Genomic DNA, 15,018 nt, shown 5'->3' on the forward strand with positions numbered 1-15,018 from the left:
TCTGATGTCAGAAGATGTAACCAAAGAAAATAAACAAAATGACAATAATACATTAATAACAACAGACTACTAGCAGTTAACTGACATGCCAGCTCCAGACTTCAATTAAACTGACTGAAAGATTATGATTTCATCATATGAACATCAGGCACAATCCTTCCCGTTAGGGGTTTAGTATCATACCATCATAACATATATGAGAAGAACATAACCCGTGTCATGCCAACAACTGTTTTTAGAATAAATGTATTTAGTTCCGACGCAAAGACCTTATCAGTGACTCAATATTAACGCCAAAATATGCAATCTTTAATGACTTGACAACAGTGTCGTAATTATATCCCTTCTTAATAAGTTTATTCAAAGTTTTTTTAAGTTTCTGAGGTGAATACTGATACCTTTGTGCTTCATAAAGAATATTTCCATAAAAAATTGGATGTGAAATACCTGAACGTATAAGAAGTCTGCATGTTGAGCTATATTTACGAATGATGTATTTATACCGATGATAAAATTTAGTAAATGTTTTGACTGGTTTGTGATATCGTAAACCCTGGTGTAATATTTTTTCAGTAATACATAAATTTCTCTCGTTAAAATCTAAAACATTGTTACATACACGAGCGAATTGTACAAGTTGAGATATATAAACACCGTAACATGGTGACAAGGGAACGTCACCATCTAAAAACGGATAATTAACGATAGGAAATGAAAAATCTTCCCATTTATCATAAATTATAGCATTCAGCTTTCCGTTAGTGATATAGTTATCAAGATCGAGGAAAGGGCAGTGGTCATTGTTAGTATTAGCTTTATTTAAAGTAAGTTCAACAGGATAAATTTCATTAATATACATACTGAAGTCGTCATTATTGAGAGCCAAAATATCATCCAAATATCTAAAAGTATTATTAAATTTGTTTATCAGATGTTGTTTTGATGGGTCTTTGCTTATTTTTGTCATAAATTGTAACTCATAACAATACAAAAAGAGGTCCGCAATAAGTGGTGCACAGTTAGTCCCCATTGGAATTCCGATAATCTGACGATATACGGAATCCCCAAAGCGAACAAAAATGTTATCTAGTAAAAATTCTAGAGTTGAAAAGTGCTTAAAGTGACTATCTGTTAAGTTTAGATGATCATGATAAGACTTTAGTTAAACAAAGATTCTGATGAACGATTTCGTAGTAACACAAAGACAGATTCTAATAACAACAACCATGTAACTTTTTCATCTGGTACTCCACATGGCCAGGCTAGCCAAAAGTTCACAAGTGATAATTGTGAACAACCAAGTCATATTGAACCAGTGTCAACGCTAAATGCATCTGCTTCAGAATTAAAACAAAAACAATAGATGATTCAACCTCACAAGCTGCCACTGGACTAAGTCGTTTTTTGATTAGGAAAGATCTCATCTTAAATCGCCTATCGAAAGTGACTATAATCCCATGCTATATGTTTCATGGAAAATAAGTTTTAAGGGCATCATGCTAGAATTAGACACTTCTTTTACAGAAGAACTCGATTTATTAGTACGTAGGCTGGGGCCTGAGTCATCAAAACAGGCGTCAATCATTCGTGCATGTAATGCGATAGATCCAGGTTTAGCAGTTGAGAAAATTTGGGAACGACTAGAACAAAGGTTCGGTTCGCCAGAAGGCATAGAGACATGCTTAAAAAGAAGAATTTCGTCATTCAAGGTCATCGACAAACAAGACTTAAAACGCTTATATGAGTTAGCAGACCTTGCTTTTAAAATAGCTTCAATAAAATGTCAACCTCAGTATAACATTCTGTTTTCGTATTTTGACTCCTCGACAGGAGATAATCTCCTCATTTCAAAACTGCCATGGAATCTCCGTGAGAAATGGACAACAGATGCAACAAGATACAAAGAACGAGGTATGTGGTATTAACCTGAATTGGTATAATCTTTGTTTTCAATGCCTTACAAAGCATCTGAGTGATACGCACATGTATGGATAAGCCACTACACTCGATCCGAACACCACCTTTAGCTGTCAGCTGCTCCTGTTACAGATACTTGCAACGAAATTTTTTTTTTAATATCTATTATCCGTATCCAGTGTTAACAGAAGTAAACTGGTTGAGTAGATGTAATGTTTACTATCAATAGTATTACGTCAAATCTGAAGTACCCGTAGACGGTGTCGAAAATTGTTGAACGGTGAGGGCGAAAGACGATTTGTTGATACTAGTGATGAAGAAATTGAACAAAAACGTTTGAAAATGAGTGCTGACAAAACAATAAAGCAGAATAAAGCAGCAGAAACTATTTTCAGGGAGTATTTAAAAGTAAAGAAAATGAATCCTTGATTTGAACAGTATGACACCTTAAAACTAGATGAAGTGTTGGGTCATTTTTATATGGATGTGCGTAAAGCTGATGGAAATCGTTATAAAACAAATTCACTGCAATGCTTGAGATACTCATTGAATAGATATTTAAAGGCTCCACCGTACAATAAAAAAATTGACATCGTGAATGATTAAAGTTTTAGCGCTTCCAGAGAAAATTTTAAAGCGGCAATGGCAGAACTTAAACGCATGGGATTAGGAGACGTCGAGCATTATCCGTCTATTGACGAAGCTGACAGAAGAAAAATGTATACCTCAATATATTTATCACCAAATACTCCATTTGGACTTCAAAATAAAGTTCAGTTTGATATTCGCCTGTATTTTTGTAGACGGGGAATGGAAAATATGCCTCAAATGACAAAATCCACGTTTTCTGTAAAAAAAGATCCGAAGACGGGGTTTAAATATGTGGTTAAAAACTCATATTGCATTGCACAGATCATGGCCGAAACTGGATATAAGTCAGTAGCATCCCTTTCTGTGTATCAGCGGGTTGATAATGATGATAAGATACGTATGGGACAGACGTTAACAGAAAGCATCACTGAACCTTCTAAAGCATTAGCTTTAACTGCTGGTGAAACATCATCAAATATTCGTTTTAGGCCCCTAATAGGTCCAAGACCACAATTAATGACCCCGCTTTTCGTTGTCTACGAATATAGTTCCTTTTAATTGGAGTGTATTTTTCCTTAATTTTTTTTCTTTCCTTTCCTCACTCATTTCTTAAATCTTTTTGGGTGGAAATAAAAGAAAAGAGGTCAAATAAATGTTTGGATGTTGTATTTTAACTGATTTTGATATGGAATGAGTGATTAGACCAAGTGCAAAAAGGTGATATTTACAGTTTTCGGAGCATCTCTTGACTTGTCAATAGGGGTATGGATGTGTATTGGCTAAATTAATTGTGGTCTGTGGCCATGAAAAGACTCGTTTGCCATGTACATTGAACTGCTCAATAATGATGCATTGTTTTTACGTGTAACCATTTGAAGATTAATTATTCCTTGGGAGTATTTACTAACTTGATCCATTAAATGTCAGGTTAGGATACGCCTCAGAACTATAAAATCTAACATTAAAACATAGAAATCCCTTAGCAAAAGTTGTTGATTTCAGCAGTAAGCAATGGTGTACTTATCGTAAAACCAGTTCTTGGAGACATCCAGGATGGCAAATGAGAAGGAGACGCCAACTCTTATGGTGGTTTTTGCATCTCTTCCAAAAAATGTATATGTATGCTCTAAATATATTTTATGACGTAAAACCTACGGATATAAAGCCTTCTCCTAAGTTAAAGATGGGATATGAAATATTTATCGAAGGTACCAGGATTATAATTTATTACGCCAGACGCGCGTTTCGTCTACATAAGACTCATCAGTGACGCTCAAATCAAAATATGGATATAAAACCAAACATGTACAAATTAGAAGAGCATTGATGATTCAAAATATCAAATAAGACAATTCCGGGTAGAAGAAACAAATTAAAACATTAACTGTCAGTGAAAAAAGAAAACTGGAAACTGGTGATTCCGATTCCGATATGGAAATTTACATTTTTTTTTAATCCTTTGATATTTACAGAGAGTGACTCTTAATGTGACAATCACTGCCTCATATATTTTCTTAAACTAGCATTAATAATGCACCCTTAAAATAATTTGTAACATTTACAACCTTTTCAAAACCAAAAAAAAGTATTTAAAGCAATAGTAACAATATCTAATGATCATCTTACCAAGTGTAGCAAAAGATGTGCTTTTACTTTTCTGGTTGGTTAGTTCTGGGGCATACTGGTATATGAGTTGCTGATATTTTCTAATATCCTCTCTAATTGGGTCCAAATCTTCTGAACAAAATGATGTTTCATTCAATTTCTTCTGGATCTTTAACAATAACAATAAAAAAAAAAAAAAAAAAAAAAAAAGTAGATTCTGATCATTCAAAATTGAACAGTGACTGTTCTGCTTATATGTTAACAAGCCATGTTATGTTTTTTTTAAATAAGCATCCAGATATAATTTTTAAATTACTTACTCCTTATGTAAGAATCCTGGGTTTTGATTGGCTAATAGCCAGTGTATTTTTCACTATTTTACTGTTTTCAAATGAATATCGTTCGGGGAATTTGCAAAAAGTATATGCCATTTTTACCCTCTCTGCCATGGTATTTGTTAAAAAATACTCTATTCGACAGATATAGCATGTTCTAGAGAGGTATTTGCGAAAATTACCAGTCTTGAGAATGAATTTCCCTCGCCTTACGGCTCGCAAAATTGAACATTCTCTAGACTGGTATTTTTCACAAATACCCCTGTTTAACATGATATATCTGTTTACAATCAATTTACAAACTTCAATGATATAATATTATTAATTTTGATTTACTGGTTTTCCTGGTGTATTGTTTCAAATGGCAAAACAAAATTAAACACATTGTTTAAAGCAGGGAAAGCAAACCTTTATAAAAACAGTACCACTTTTTAAATCATAAATGTGCATCTGATAAAAATGGACACTGCAATCACTTCCAATAAAAATTGTAATGGAAATATGTTTATAAGTTACTAATTTAATTATGTCTTACATACCAGAGCCAAACTAGTCACCATCTTAATATATCTTCTTGGAACACCAGCATACAACATATTAATTGGTGCTATTTGCAACTGAAAAGAAATACTACACATTTTAAAATATTAAAACAAAAAAAAAATCATTTGTTTATTTTCTTCAATCTATTCATAAAATAGGCTTTGATATATAAGCAAAATCAATACTGTTCATTCTTTATACTATTCAATATTCTGATAATTCATATCTTGATTATTAAAACTGTATGTAGAAATTGTTGTATTAGTTAATTACTATTTGTGGGCATAATGGTTCCTGATCTGTGTCCCCGTTTGTTTGCCTGTCTGTCCCGCTTCAGGTTAAAGTCAAAAGCTATTAAACTAAGATTTAACCTGAAACTAATTGCAACAGAAAATGTTTCAGTTCTAATCTATAGCATTATGCCCTTAAGACACAGAAAAAAGTCCCATAAAAGATATATAATGTGAATTTTCATTTAAAAGAAACAATTTATAAAAATATAACTTATTTCGTGTTTTAGCCGTGAAAAACGTACGGTGACCCTATCTTTTCTTTTGATATTCTCAAAGCATTGTCTGAAAGCTATCTTTTCCTAAAGTATTTAACAATTCTATCATTTTGTTTAGTTTCTAATTACAAAATGGTGATTTTTCCTGTATTATCCATACAAAATGTGTCACGTCCTGTAGTTTACGAAAATGCGCGGTGACTTATCATTTTTATTATATTTTTCAACATATATCAATAGATACTACGTTTTGGCAAAGTATGAACAAATTCTATCATTTTTATTTTAGACTCCCATACCACCTTAAACATTGAATATATCTTTCCCGAATGATTTAATCAACTGATTAAATTTTTGACAAGATTTAAAATCTGTGTTTAAAAATAAGAATATATTGACTATTTGTGAGTGTCTGCAAAGAAAATACACTGATCATTTATTTCATGTTCACAATTTATTAAGAAAACAAATTAAATTGTCAATGTTTGTAAACTGATATATTGATATTTTATATAAATGGTCATTGTTTTAAAATAAAACGTCTCGAGTATACTTGATGTGGTTATATGCCCCATGTGCAAAAGTAAACGTTTGCCTTTCTGTGTCTGTTCATCTGTTAGTGTTGTTAATTTAATAAGCTTCAGGTTTCAAGAAAGTTTGGTATGGTAGAGCAATAAAACTTAACTTTATACACCAGGGTAAGTCTAAGAACTGTAAACAAAAATATGCTGCAACCTTAATTTCATAAAATTCGTTGTTCTTTTAGTCATCACAGGTGTACGAGAATAAATGTTCCAAGATGAGAATGGTAATGGAACAACAATTGTTGTCAAGTTATGGGGGTATAAGATAAATCATTCGCAAACTGTCTATCAAACTTGGGTTTTAACAACTATAATTCTTATATACAGAAATTGGATATACAATAATTTAAAAACAACCGAAAACTGTAACAAACTAAATTTAAAGATAAAATTTATTGGCAATGAGAATTTTAAACCAGAGACCCAGTACATAAAATTTGCAAATATGTCACTAAACAGCCTTCACCAATGAGCAAAACCTTTGACAGTAACATGTAACAAGAGGCTCTCAAGAGCCTGAATCGCTCACCTTATTTTGTTTGGTTAAATCTCTCATAAATGATTATTTTGGCTTTTCAATTCATTTGAATGTTCTTTGAATCGTCCCATTTTCTTCAAAAGCAAAAAAAAAATCTCCTATGTTCTATTTAAGCCATAGGAGCTATGTTTCTTGACATACAAGGAAATAAAATATAATAAATTTATACTAGATACTCTGAAACTTATTTAGCCTAAGTTTGGCTGAAATTGATACAGCAGTTTCAAAGGAGAAGATTTTTTAAAGTAAGTCAACATGATGAACAAATTGTGAAAAAAAGTCTTTAAAAGGCAATAACTCCTTAAGGGGTCAATTGACAATTTTGGTCAATTTGACTTATTTGTAGATCTTACTTTGCTTAACATTTTTGCTATTAAAAGTTTATCTTAAAGATTTGGCTATATATTGTTGGTATTTTTTACATATAGCTCTTCAACGATTTTCGGTACTTATACATCTCCGGATTTCAAATGTTTGGCTTTGAGCGTTCCTGATGGAGGTAAATCCAGAAAAGCGCTTCGGACGCAATAAATTATAAAACGTGTTTTCCATTTTTTTTTTATCTGTATCTATAATAATATTCAAGATATTCAGGGGCATTATACCTGAAAAACCAGTTACCCAATTCGGCTGAAAAATTAAGGAAATTCTTTAACTTCTTGTCTTATTTGCTCTAAATGCTGGAGTTTTTGAGATATAAGCCAAAAACTGCATTTTACCCTGTGTTCTATTTTTAGCCATGACGGCCATGTTTTTTTTTTGACGAAATAGAAAATAAAACACAAACTTTATTTTATACGCCCTCCTGATCATTCAGTTGAAGTTTGGTTGAATTTGGTTGAGTAGGTTTAGAGGAGAAGATTTTTTAAAGTTAGCAAATATGATGAACAAATTGTGAAAAATTGTCATTAAAGGACAATAACCCCTTAAGGGATCAATTGACAATTTTGTTCATTTTACCTTTTTTGTAGATCTTACTTTGTTGATCATTTTTGCTGTTTACCGTTTATCTTTATGACTTTATCTATGATAATATTCAAGATCATGACCAAAAACTGCAAAATTTCCTTAAAATTACCAACTAAGTGGCAGCAACCCAACAATGGGTTGTTTCATTCATCTGAAAATTTCAGGGCTGATAGATCTTGACCTAATGAACATTTTTATCCCATGTCAGATTTGCTCTAAATGCTTTTGTTTTTGAGATATAAGCCAAAATCTGCATTTGACCCCTATGTTCTATTTTTAGCAATGGCGACCATGTTTGTTGATAGATCATAACTTCGGATACAATTTATAAACTAGATACGCTAAGGAACATTCAATTAAAGTTTGGAAGTATTTGGCCTAGTTTCAGAGGAGTAGAAATAGTTTACGACGACAGACGCCAAGTGATGGCATAAGCTAAAAACACGTTGAACGTGAAAAAACAAACGGTGATCACGTTGCACGAACATAACCCTTTACCAACATCTGTAAACATGTACATTTGATGCTATCATGAGGAGACTGATTTCTTTTTTTACCTATATTTTTAAAAATCATTCTGTGAAAAAAAATAACCAAATATGAAGCAATTTTATGAATATCAATAAAATAAAAAATTATTGTCACTTTTTATCGTAATTAATATGAATATTATATTTATAACTGTCCCCTAAAAATGTGATCATATATTTTAAATCTTTTGTTATAATATTTCAGACTTACATTTGTGTTAATATCTGTAAAAAGGAATTTAAATCCAGATCAGGTCTTTCAAGACATAAGAGATTGTTTCACACAGAAAACCAACTAGGGTGTGGAATATGCACAAAAACCTACAAGTCAAGAGATGCTCTACGACGACACGAGAGAACAGTGCATCAGGTAATTATATGGTACAAAATCTTTAAGCAGTATCAAACATGAGTCGATTTTATATAATTGTATATAATAATCAATTAAAATGAGAAATAACTTTTAAAAGGGATTTAAATTTGTATTTTTTTTCTGTCAAAATGTCTATCGATTACCGATAAAGGTCACGTGACTTGAAACCCCTATTACTACATTAGCTGTCGTTTGTTATAAAATGTATCATAATGGTTCCCTGATTTCATATAAACTACCCCATGAGGGATTTAATTGATTGATTGATTGTTGGATGCTTAACGTCCAGTGGCAAATATTTCATGCATATTCAGGACGAGAACAAGTTCACAATAAATACAATAGGTAGGTTGATACTATAGAGGCCATCTGGGGCATGGGATGATGGTCGGAGAAATTTTGACTGCCACCGGAAAAGGAGGGTATATTGGATAGGGACCGAAATTTTGCCTTGCAACAGGCCACCTACGGACCCCTCAAAGAGTTGATGCAAGGGTTCTTAACGTGCAAAAAGCGTGGTTCTCTCTTTACACGAGGCATCGGATTTAACGTCCCCCTTCTGACAGGACGTGACTGCGAACTTGATACATCCCGCACAGCCAAACGGACGCCCCACTTCGGCAAGCGTTTTACTGCCGGTCGAGAGAAGACCAACTGACCATATTTCTATACCCCAGTCACCCTTGGGGACATGAGGGATTAAATGATTTCTTATTTATATATCAAAATCTAAAGACACACCTATCTTTAATAGGACATAGCAATTATCTCTCCTGAATGTCAATGCCATCCGAGGAATGTGATGTTTAATAGTATAATTTAGAGCGACCAAAAGACGTGATAACAAGAAAAAAAGAAAACATAGAGAGATAACCAAATGCTCCGCAGGGCGCGGCTTTATTCGACCGCAGAGGTTGAACATTGAACTATGGACCAGAAGTATCCGTGGAGACGATTTGAAGTCATGTCTGAAGAAGTTGAAGAAGGAATTTCAAGAACACTGCACATCGATTCAAAAAATTATGGTGTTCCGAAAGAGTGTTTTGGAAAGCAAATGTTTTGCCTTCTCTAAAACGACATTTGACCAGGATGCAGTACTGTATGTAAAAGAAGTAATCTAGTAAGAGCCCTTTTGGCCTCAAAATATTGCAGTTTTACAAATTAGATAAAATGTAAACAGTTATTTATTTAACAATAGAGTGCTTCTGCTACATACATATGGGCTATTTTTGACTATACAATGAACATATATCGGGTTCTGGCACCTTAAAGTCATGCTAAATTTCAGAATTCTTCACAATTCTAGCGTTTTAATTAAATTTTAGACGGTTTTCGTGTTCTTCCTAAATATTGAAATGGAAGTTTTATTTTATGATAATACATAACATATATAAAGGTATAGATAAGTTTTCAATTTTAACCCCACTTCAAAACAAAATTCTTTTGTTCTAATATAATGTCTTTTTTTCTAGGCTTATATCAGATTGTTCAAAGTTGAAGAAAAAAACAAATTTCACCCAGCTTCAGATCAAGGACAACTGCTTTTAGAATCAGCTCAGTCAAAGAGAAAACCCGCATGTTTAGTCAAATTAAAGGAACTTGCAACTGACCGGCAATATTTGTCTAGCTTGATGGAGAAATATGCAGGTATGAAAATGTATAACAAGTATTATATTCATAAGAGCTGTTCCATTTAAACTTACATGGTACCAACGGTAGACAATTCAAAACTCAATTATCACCCATAGAGTCAAATTAACAATTTCAATTCAATTTTCAATGAATTAACATTTTTTTCTGTAATTACGTATGGCTTTCTAAGAGTTTTTGATTCAAGCTTTATATGTCAAGCCATACAATGTGTTAAATTTTAAGGTTTACTTCTCAACAACTATCTGTAAATAGCCATATAATTTTTTATTGCATTTTTCTCAAACTACAAATGAGTCCCTCGAAATTCAGAATCAAGTGTCATATAACAATGCTTTTCATTGCGAATTGTTCTCAAATATTTTTCTGTACAACTCTCTCTTTACCGTTTTACTTGACATTGATTGATTGATTGTTGGTTGCTTTACGCCGCATTAGCACAAAAAGGCTATATCGCGGCGAGAGCTAATTTGAATATTTTTACAATTTAAAGCATATTTTTAAAATAAGACAAAAGGTCCTTCAATACACTAAAATTCTTGACTAAAGCAAATTGATTATATACAAATAAAAATCAACAGTAAAATAACGTGATAAAAATTAAAATCGATTTAAATATAATAACATTTTTATATTTTATAATAAATTCCAATTTCTTTTAAAAAAGCAACAATATTTGTAAATGGAACATTATTAAATAAATCATACATATTATTGACATTGAAATGCTTCTTACGAACATCAGCAAAGTCAATACAATTAATTAAAACATGTTTAATAGTATACTTGCAGTTGCAAGGAACACATTGTGGTTCATCTTCATTTTTTAAAAGATACTCGTGTGTTATTCTAGTATGACCAATACGACATCTAGTAATAACACACTGATCTTTTCTGCACATAATATTATCAAAAGGTTTGCCTAAATTAGGCTTAATTTCATGCAATTTATTATCGTCTTTTTTACTCCATTTATTTTTCAATATATTAAAAACATATTCTCTAATATTAGATTTAAAATCAGTATATGGTATATCACAGTTAGATAGAGGGTCACCAAGGGCATTCTTTGCCTCAAGGTCTACAGCTGTGTTTCCAAGGATTCCAACATGACTCGGAACCCATAGAAATATTATTTCTTTCAGAAGAATTTTTAAATTCCTCATTACATATAAAATTTTCAGGATTGTTGGGTTTTTAATTTTAGTATTTCGTATAGCTTGTAAGCATGAAAGTGAATCCGAACATATAATAAATTTGGATTTATCTGAAGAAGCAATAAATTTCAAAGCCAAAATTATTGCTTCTGCTTCAGCAGTAAAGATGGATGCATCAGATGGCAAACTTTTACTTGACACATAAATCACATGTTACCATTATTTTTATCAGTGTTCTGTTCTTTTTTCTGAGAGCCAATAAATAATTAGTTATAACAATTTCTCAGAGGGTCAAGTCATTGGAATCCGTATAAGCAAACAGTTCTCGAGCAACTTTCTAAAGATAAAAAAGAAGTGCACAAACTGAATGCTATTAACAACATAAATTTGGATTCTAAACAATTTCTGTCACTAGAATCAGAAATATATGATCAGCTGGAATCGAGAAATATATCTGAAAACCAACAAAAGGCTGTTCAGTCCAAATGTTTGATTGACCATGCTGAAGAAGAAAGTAATAATATTGACATTGAAATAAAAAAATTAGTTACTTTATTTAAGTAAACAGAGTAAGGAAATTATTGACGCAATCGACAATCTTTTACCTATAGAAGGAAACCGGTTCCATTTAGGCAAAATTAATTACCTGTTTGTGAAACATTTTAATATTGAAACTCTTTTTCATTCATGTTTCACATTATTTGAACACACTGTTACAGATGTTTCTATTGTACCAATAATAGTTCAGGATAAATTGAATACTGAATTGTCAAGATCCTTAAATTTACCAACCGAAGAAGAAATGACAACAATATTTCAGGAAACTGAGCAGTTTGAAACTAATGATTTGAACAGTATTTATATAGAAAAGGACGGTGACGAGGAATTAGATAAAGATTATATTTAAATTGATAAATGAATTTTTGTGTTGATGACACAATTATAAGATCGATAAATAAAGGAAAAGCTTAAACCATGTCAGTAAATAGCAGTTAATTTTAAAAACTCAATTTTTCAGAGGGTTAGGCCATTGGATTGGAATTCGTATAAGCAAACAGTTCTCGAGCAACTTTATAGCACCTGGTTATAATGGTTATAAAACTCAATTTTTCAGAGGGTCAAGCCATTGGAATATGTATAAGCAACCAGTTCTCGATAAAAAAAAGAAAAAAAAAGAAGTGGACAAACGGAATGCTATAAACAACACAAATTTGGATTCTAAACAATTTTTGTCACTTGAATCAGAAATATGTATATTCAATTCGTTAGTACTTACTTGTCAGTTTAAATTTCCCCCTTTTCATGATTTGTTTACATCATCTTTTACATGTTTGTCGGACCTTTTCTAGTGTAATAGCTGTTTAATATATTTTTCTTTTGATCATGTTGATAGTACCATATTATATATATAGTGAATTATCCATGATATAACCCAATAATAACCCTGCTGTGTCGAAGACCCTTTGGTGGACTTCGGCTGTTTTCTGCACTTCCGTTGGGCTGTTTGTCTTTTAGACATATTCCCCATTTTCAATTATATAATAATCTTATCAAATATGGCCGTATCTCATTCTATTAAAAAACCTAAAGGACAAAAAAAAGGAGAGTAAAGCAGTTGACAATACACCTCTAACGGAAGATGACGTACTGCGGTAATTATTTTAAATTTGACAAAAATGTACGCACTCATTTTTTACATGCAAATAATTAAATACAATATACCATTATAACCACAAATTTTCATCCATAGGTCAAAGTCTTTAAAAAATTCTTTTTAGCAATAGAGATTTTTCCTTTAACACTTAATATTTACACCTAAAACGAGGAATACTATTCTGTTCCGAACTATCAATGGTCTATGGAAGATAAATAGTTTTATTTAAAACTATGTTTGGGAAGTATCAATTGAGTGCTACTTATTTAATAAGTAGGTTATTTTCTAAAAGAGGACAAAAGTCACAATATAGTATATGTATTATTTATTTTCATTTTAAGGGATAATTTGATAACAGAAATGTTGGAACTGAAAAAGAAAATAAAGCAAGATGAAATGGCAACTGAAAACATGAAATTAAGGCACGATAACCTAGAAAAAAATAACCTAGAAAAAAATAATCGGGAGCTTGCAAATAAATACACAGCGGAATTAACTCAAAATGAGAGCATGAAGAATCAAATAAAGAATCTGACAGACAGCCTATCAAGTATGGAGAAAAAAACAAGGACCTCACTGAAGAACTAGATATGGTCAAAGACAATTTTTGAAACTGAAAAAAAGGAATTGATGACTTTTTCGTATCATAATAGATAAGAAGATGTGGTATGAGTTCATATCTCAGATACTATAAATCATAGGAATACTTTATATAATTTATGGAATAATACTATAAATTCAGATGATGTACTTCAACTTTCCAGCAAAACTTAAATGTTAATATACATGATATATGCATTATTTAAATTATAGGCTCTTAAGAGCCTGTGTCGCTCACCTTAGTTTTTGTGCTAATGTATTAAACAAAAGATACAGATAGAGTCATGGCAAAATTGTGTTTTGATGTTGGTGATGTGTTTGTAGATCTTACTCAAATGAACATTCTTGCTACTTGCAATATTCTCTATCTTTAATTAACTTGGCCCTTTAGTTACAGAGGAATATAATTTGTAAAAATTTACAAAAAAATACCAAATTATTGAAAATTGACTATAAACATGATAAAGGGCAATAACTCCTTAAGGGATCAACTGACCTTTTTGGTCATGTGGACTTATTTAGTATCTCTATCTATAATAATATTCAAGATAATAACCAAAACCAGCAACATGTTTTTATAAATTACAAATAGGGGCAGCTACTCAACAACCCGTTGTCCGATTCACCTGAAAATTTCAGTGCAGATATATATAGACTTGATTAACAAATTTATCCTCTTGTCAGATTTGCTCTAAATGCGTTGGTTTCAGAGTGATAAGCCAAAATCTATATTTTACCTCTATGTACTATTTTAAGCCATGGTGGCCATCTTGGTTGGTTGGCTGGGTCACAGTAGTTTCAGATGAGTAGATTGTTGTAAAAGATTACAAAAATTTAGGAAAAAATGGTAAAAAATACTTTCAAGGTCAAGAACTCCTTTAGAAGTCACTTGACAATTTTGATCACGTAACTTATTTGTAGATCTTACTTTGCTGAACATTATTGCTATTTACAGTTTATATCTATCTATAGTAGTATTCAAGATAATAGCAAAAACGGCAAAATTTCCTTAAATGGACATCTATGAGAAAAAAATACAGACGGCGCTCCATGCAATGTTGCTTGAATTTGATGAAACTTTGCTGACATGTTCAGGTTGACCTCATATAAAAGTCATTCAAGTTCGAAGCCCTTACACTGCTGGTAACCATGGCAACGATAGGGATTTAGGGTATTTTTTAGTTTCTTTATAAGTTAAAATATACGTTTCCACATTTTGTATTTATTACTTTTCCGGATATTTACCAGCTGGTAATTTACAAATATTTGAATAAGAGTTTATTTTATTTTTTCCTAATTAGAAAAGTTTTTTGATTTTGTATTTACAATATACTAGATATAACTAGTTTACTCTAGATTAGATAGTTTTTGTTGTTGATTAAAAAAAAATTGTATAATTTCAGAACAAGTTTGAACCATATGACGTTATCATGGGCGCATATCGTCAACGTGGACACTGGAATT

The 15,018-nt window shown here is 31.6% G+C and overlaps 1 protein-coding gene across 1 annotated transcript; it reads left to right on the plus strand.

Moving 5' to 3' along the window:
• The first annotated feature begins 6,298 nt into the window (after positions 1 to 6,298).
• LOC134718417 (uncharacterized) lies at positions 6,299 to 12,207 on the plus strand. Its single transcript, XM_063580918.1, has 4 exons — positions 6,299 to 6,307; positions 8,326 to 8,490; positions 9,966 to 10,140; positions 12,020 to 12,207. Exons 1-4 carry the CDS (start codon positions 6,299 to 6,301, stop codon positions 12,205 to 12,207), a joined length of 537 nt encoding a protein of 178 aa, XP_063436988.1.
• The last annotated feature ends 2,811 nt before the right edge of the window (positions 12,208 to 15,018 follow it).

Source organism: Mytilus trossulus, chromosome 5, assembly GCF_036588685.1.
Source record: "Mytilus trossulus isolate FHL-02 chromosome 5, PNRI_Mtr1.1.1.hap1, whole genome shotgun sequence".
Classification (NCBI taxonomy): Eukaryota; Metazoa; Mollusca; class Bivalvia; order Mytilida; family Mytilidae; genus Mytilus; species Mytilus trossulus.

Bases quoted from the DNA above. Each gene is read 5' to 3' on its own strand.
- LOC134718417 (XM_063580918.1), top strand. The intron at 8,491-9,965 runs GTAATTATATGG...CTTTTTTTCTAG, and splicing joins ACGAGAGAACAGTGCATCAG to GCTTATATCAGATTGTTCAA. The intron at 10,141-12,019 runs GTATGAAAATGT...ACACTGTTACAG, and splicing joins CTTGATGGAGAAATATGCAG to ATGTTTCTATTGTACCAATA.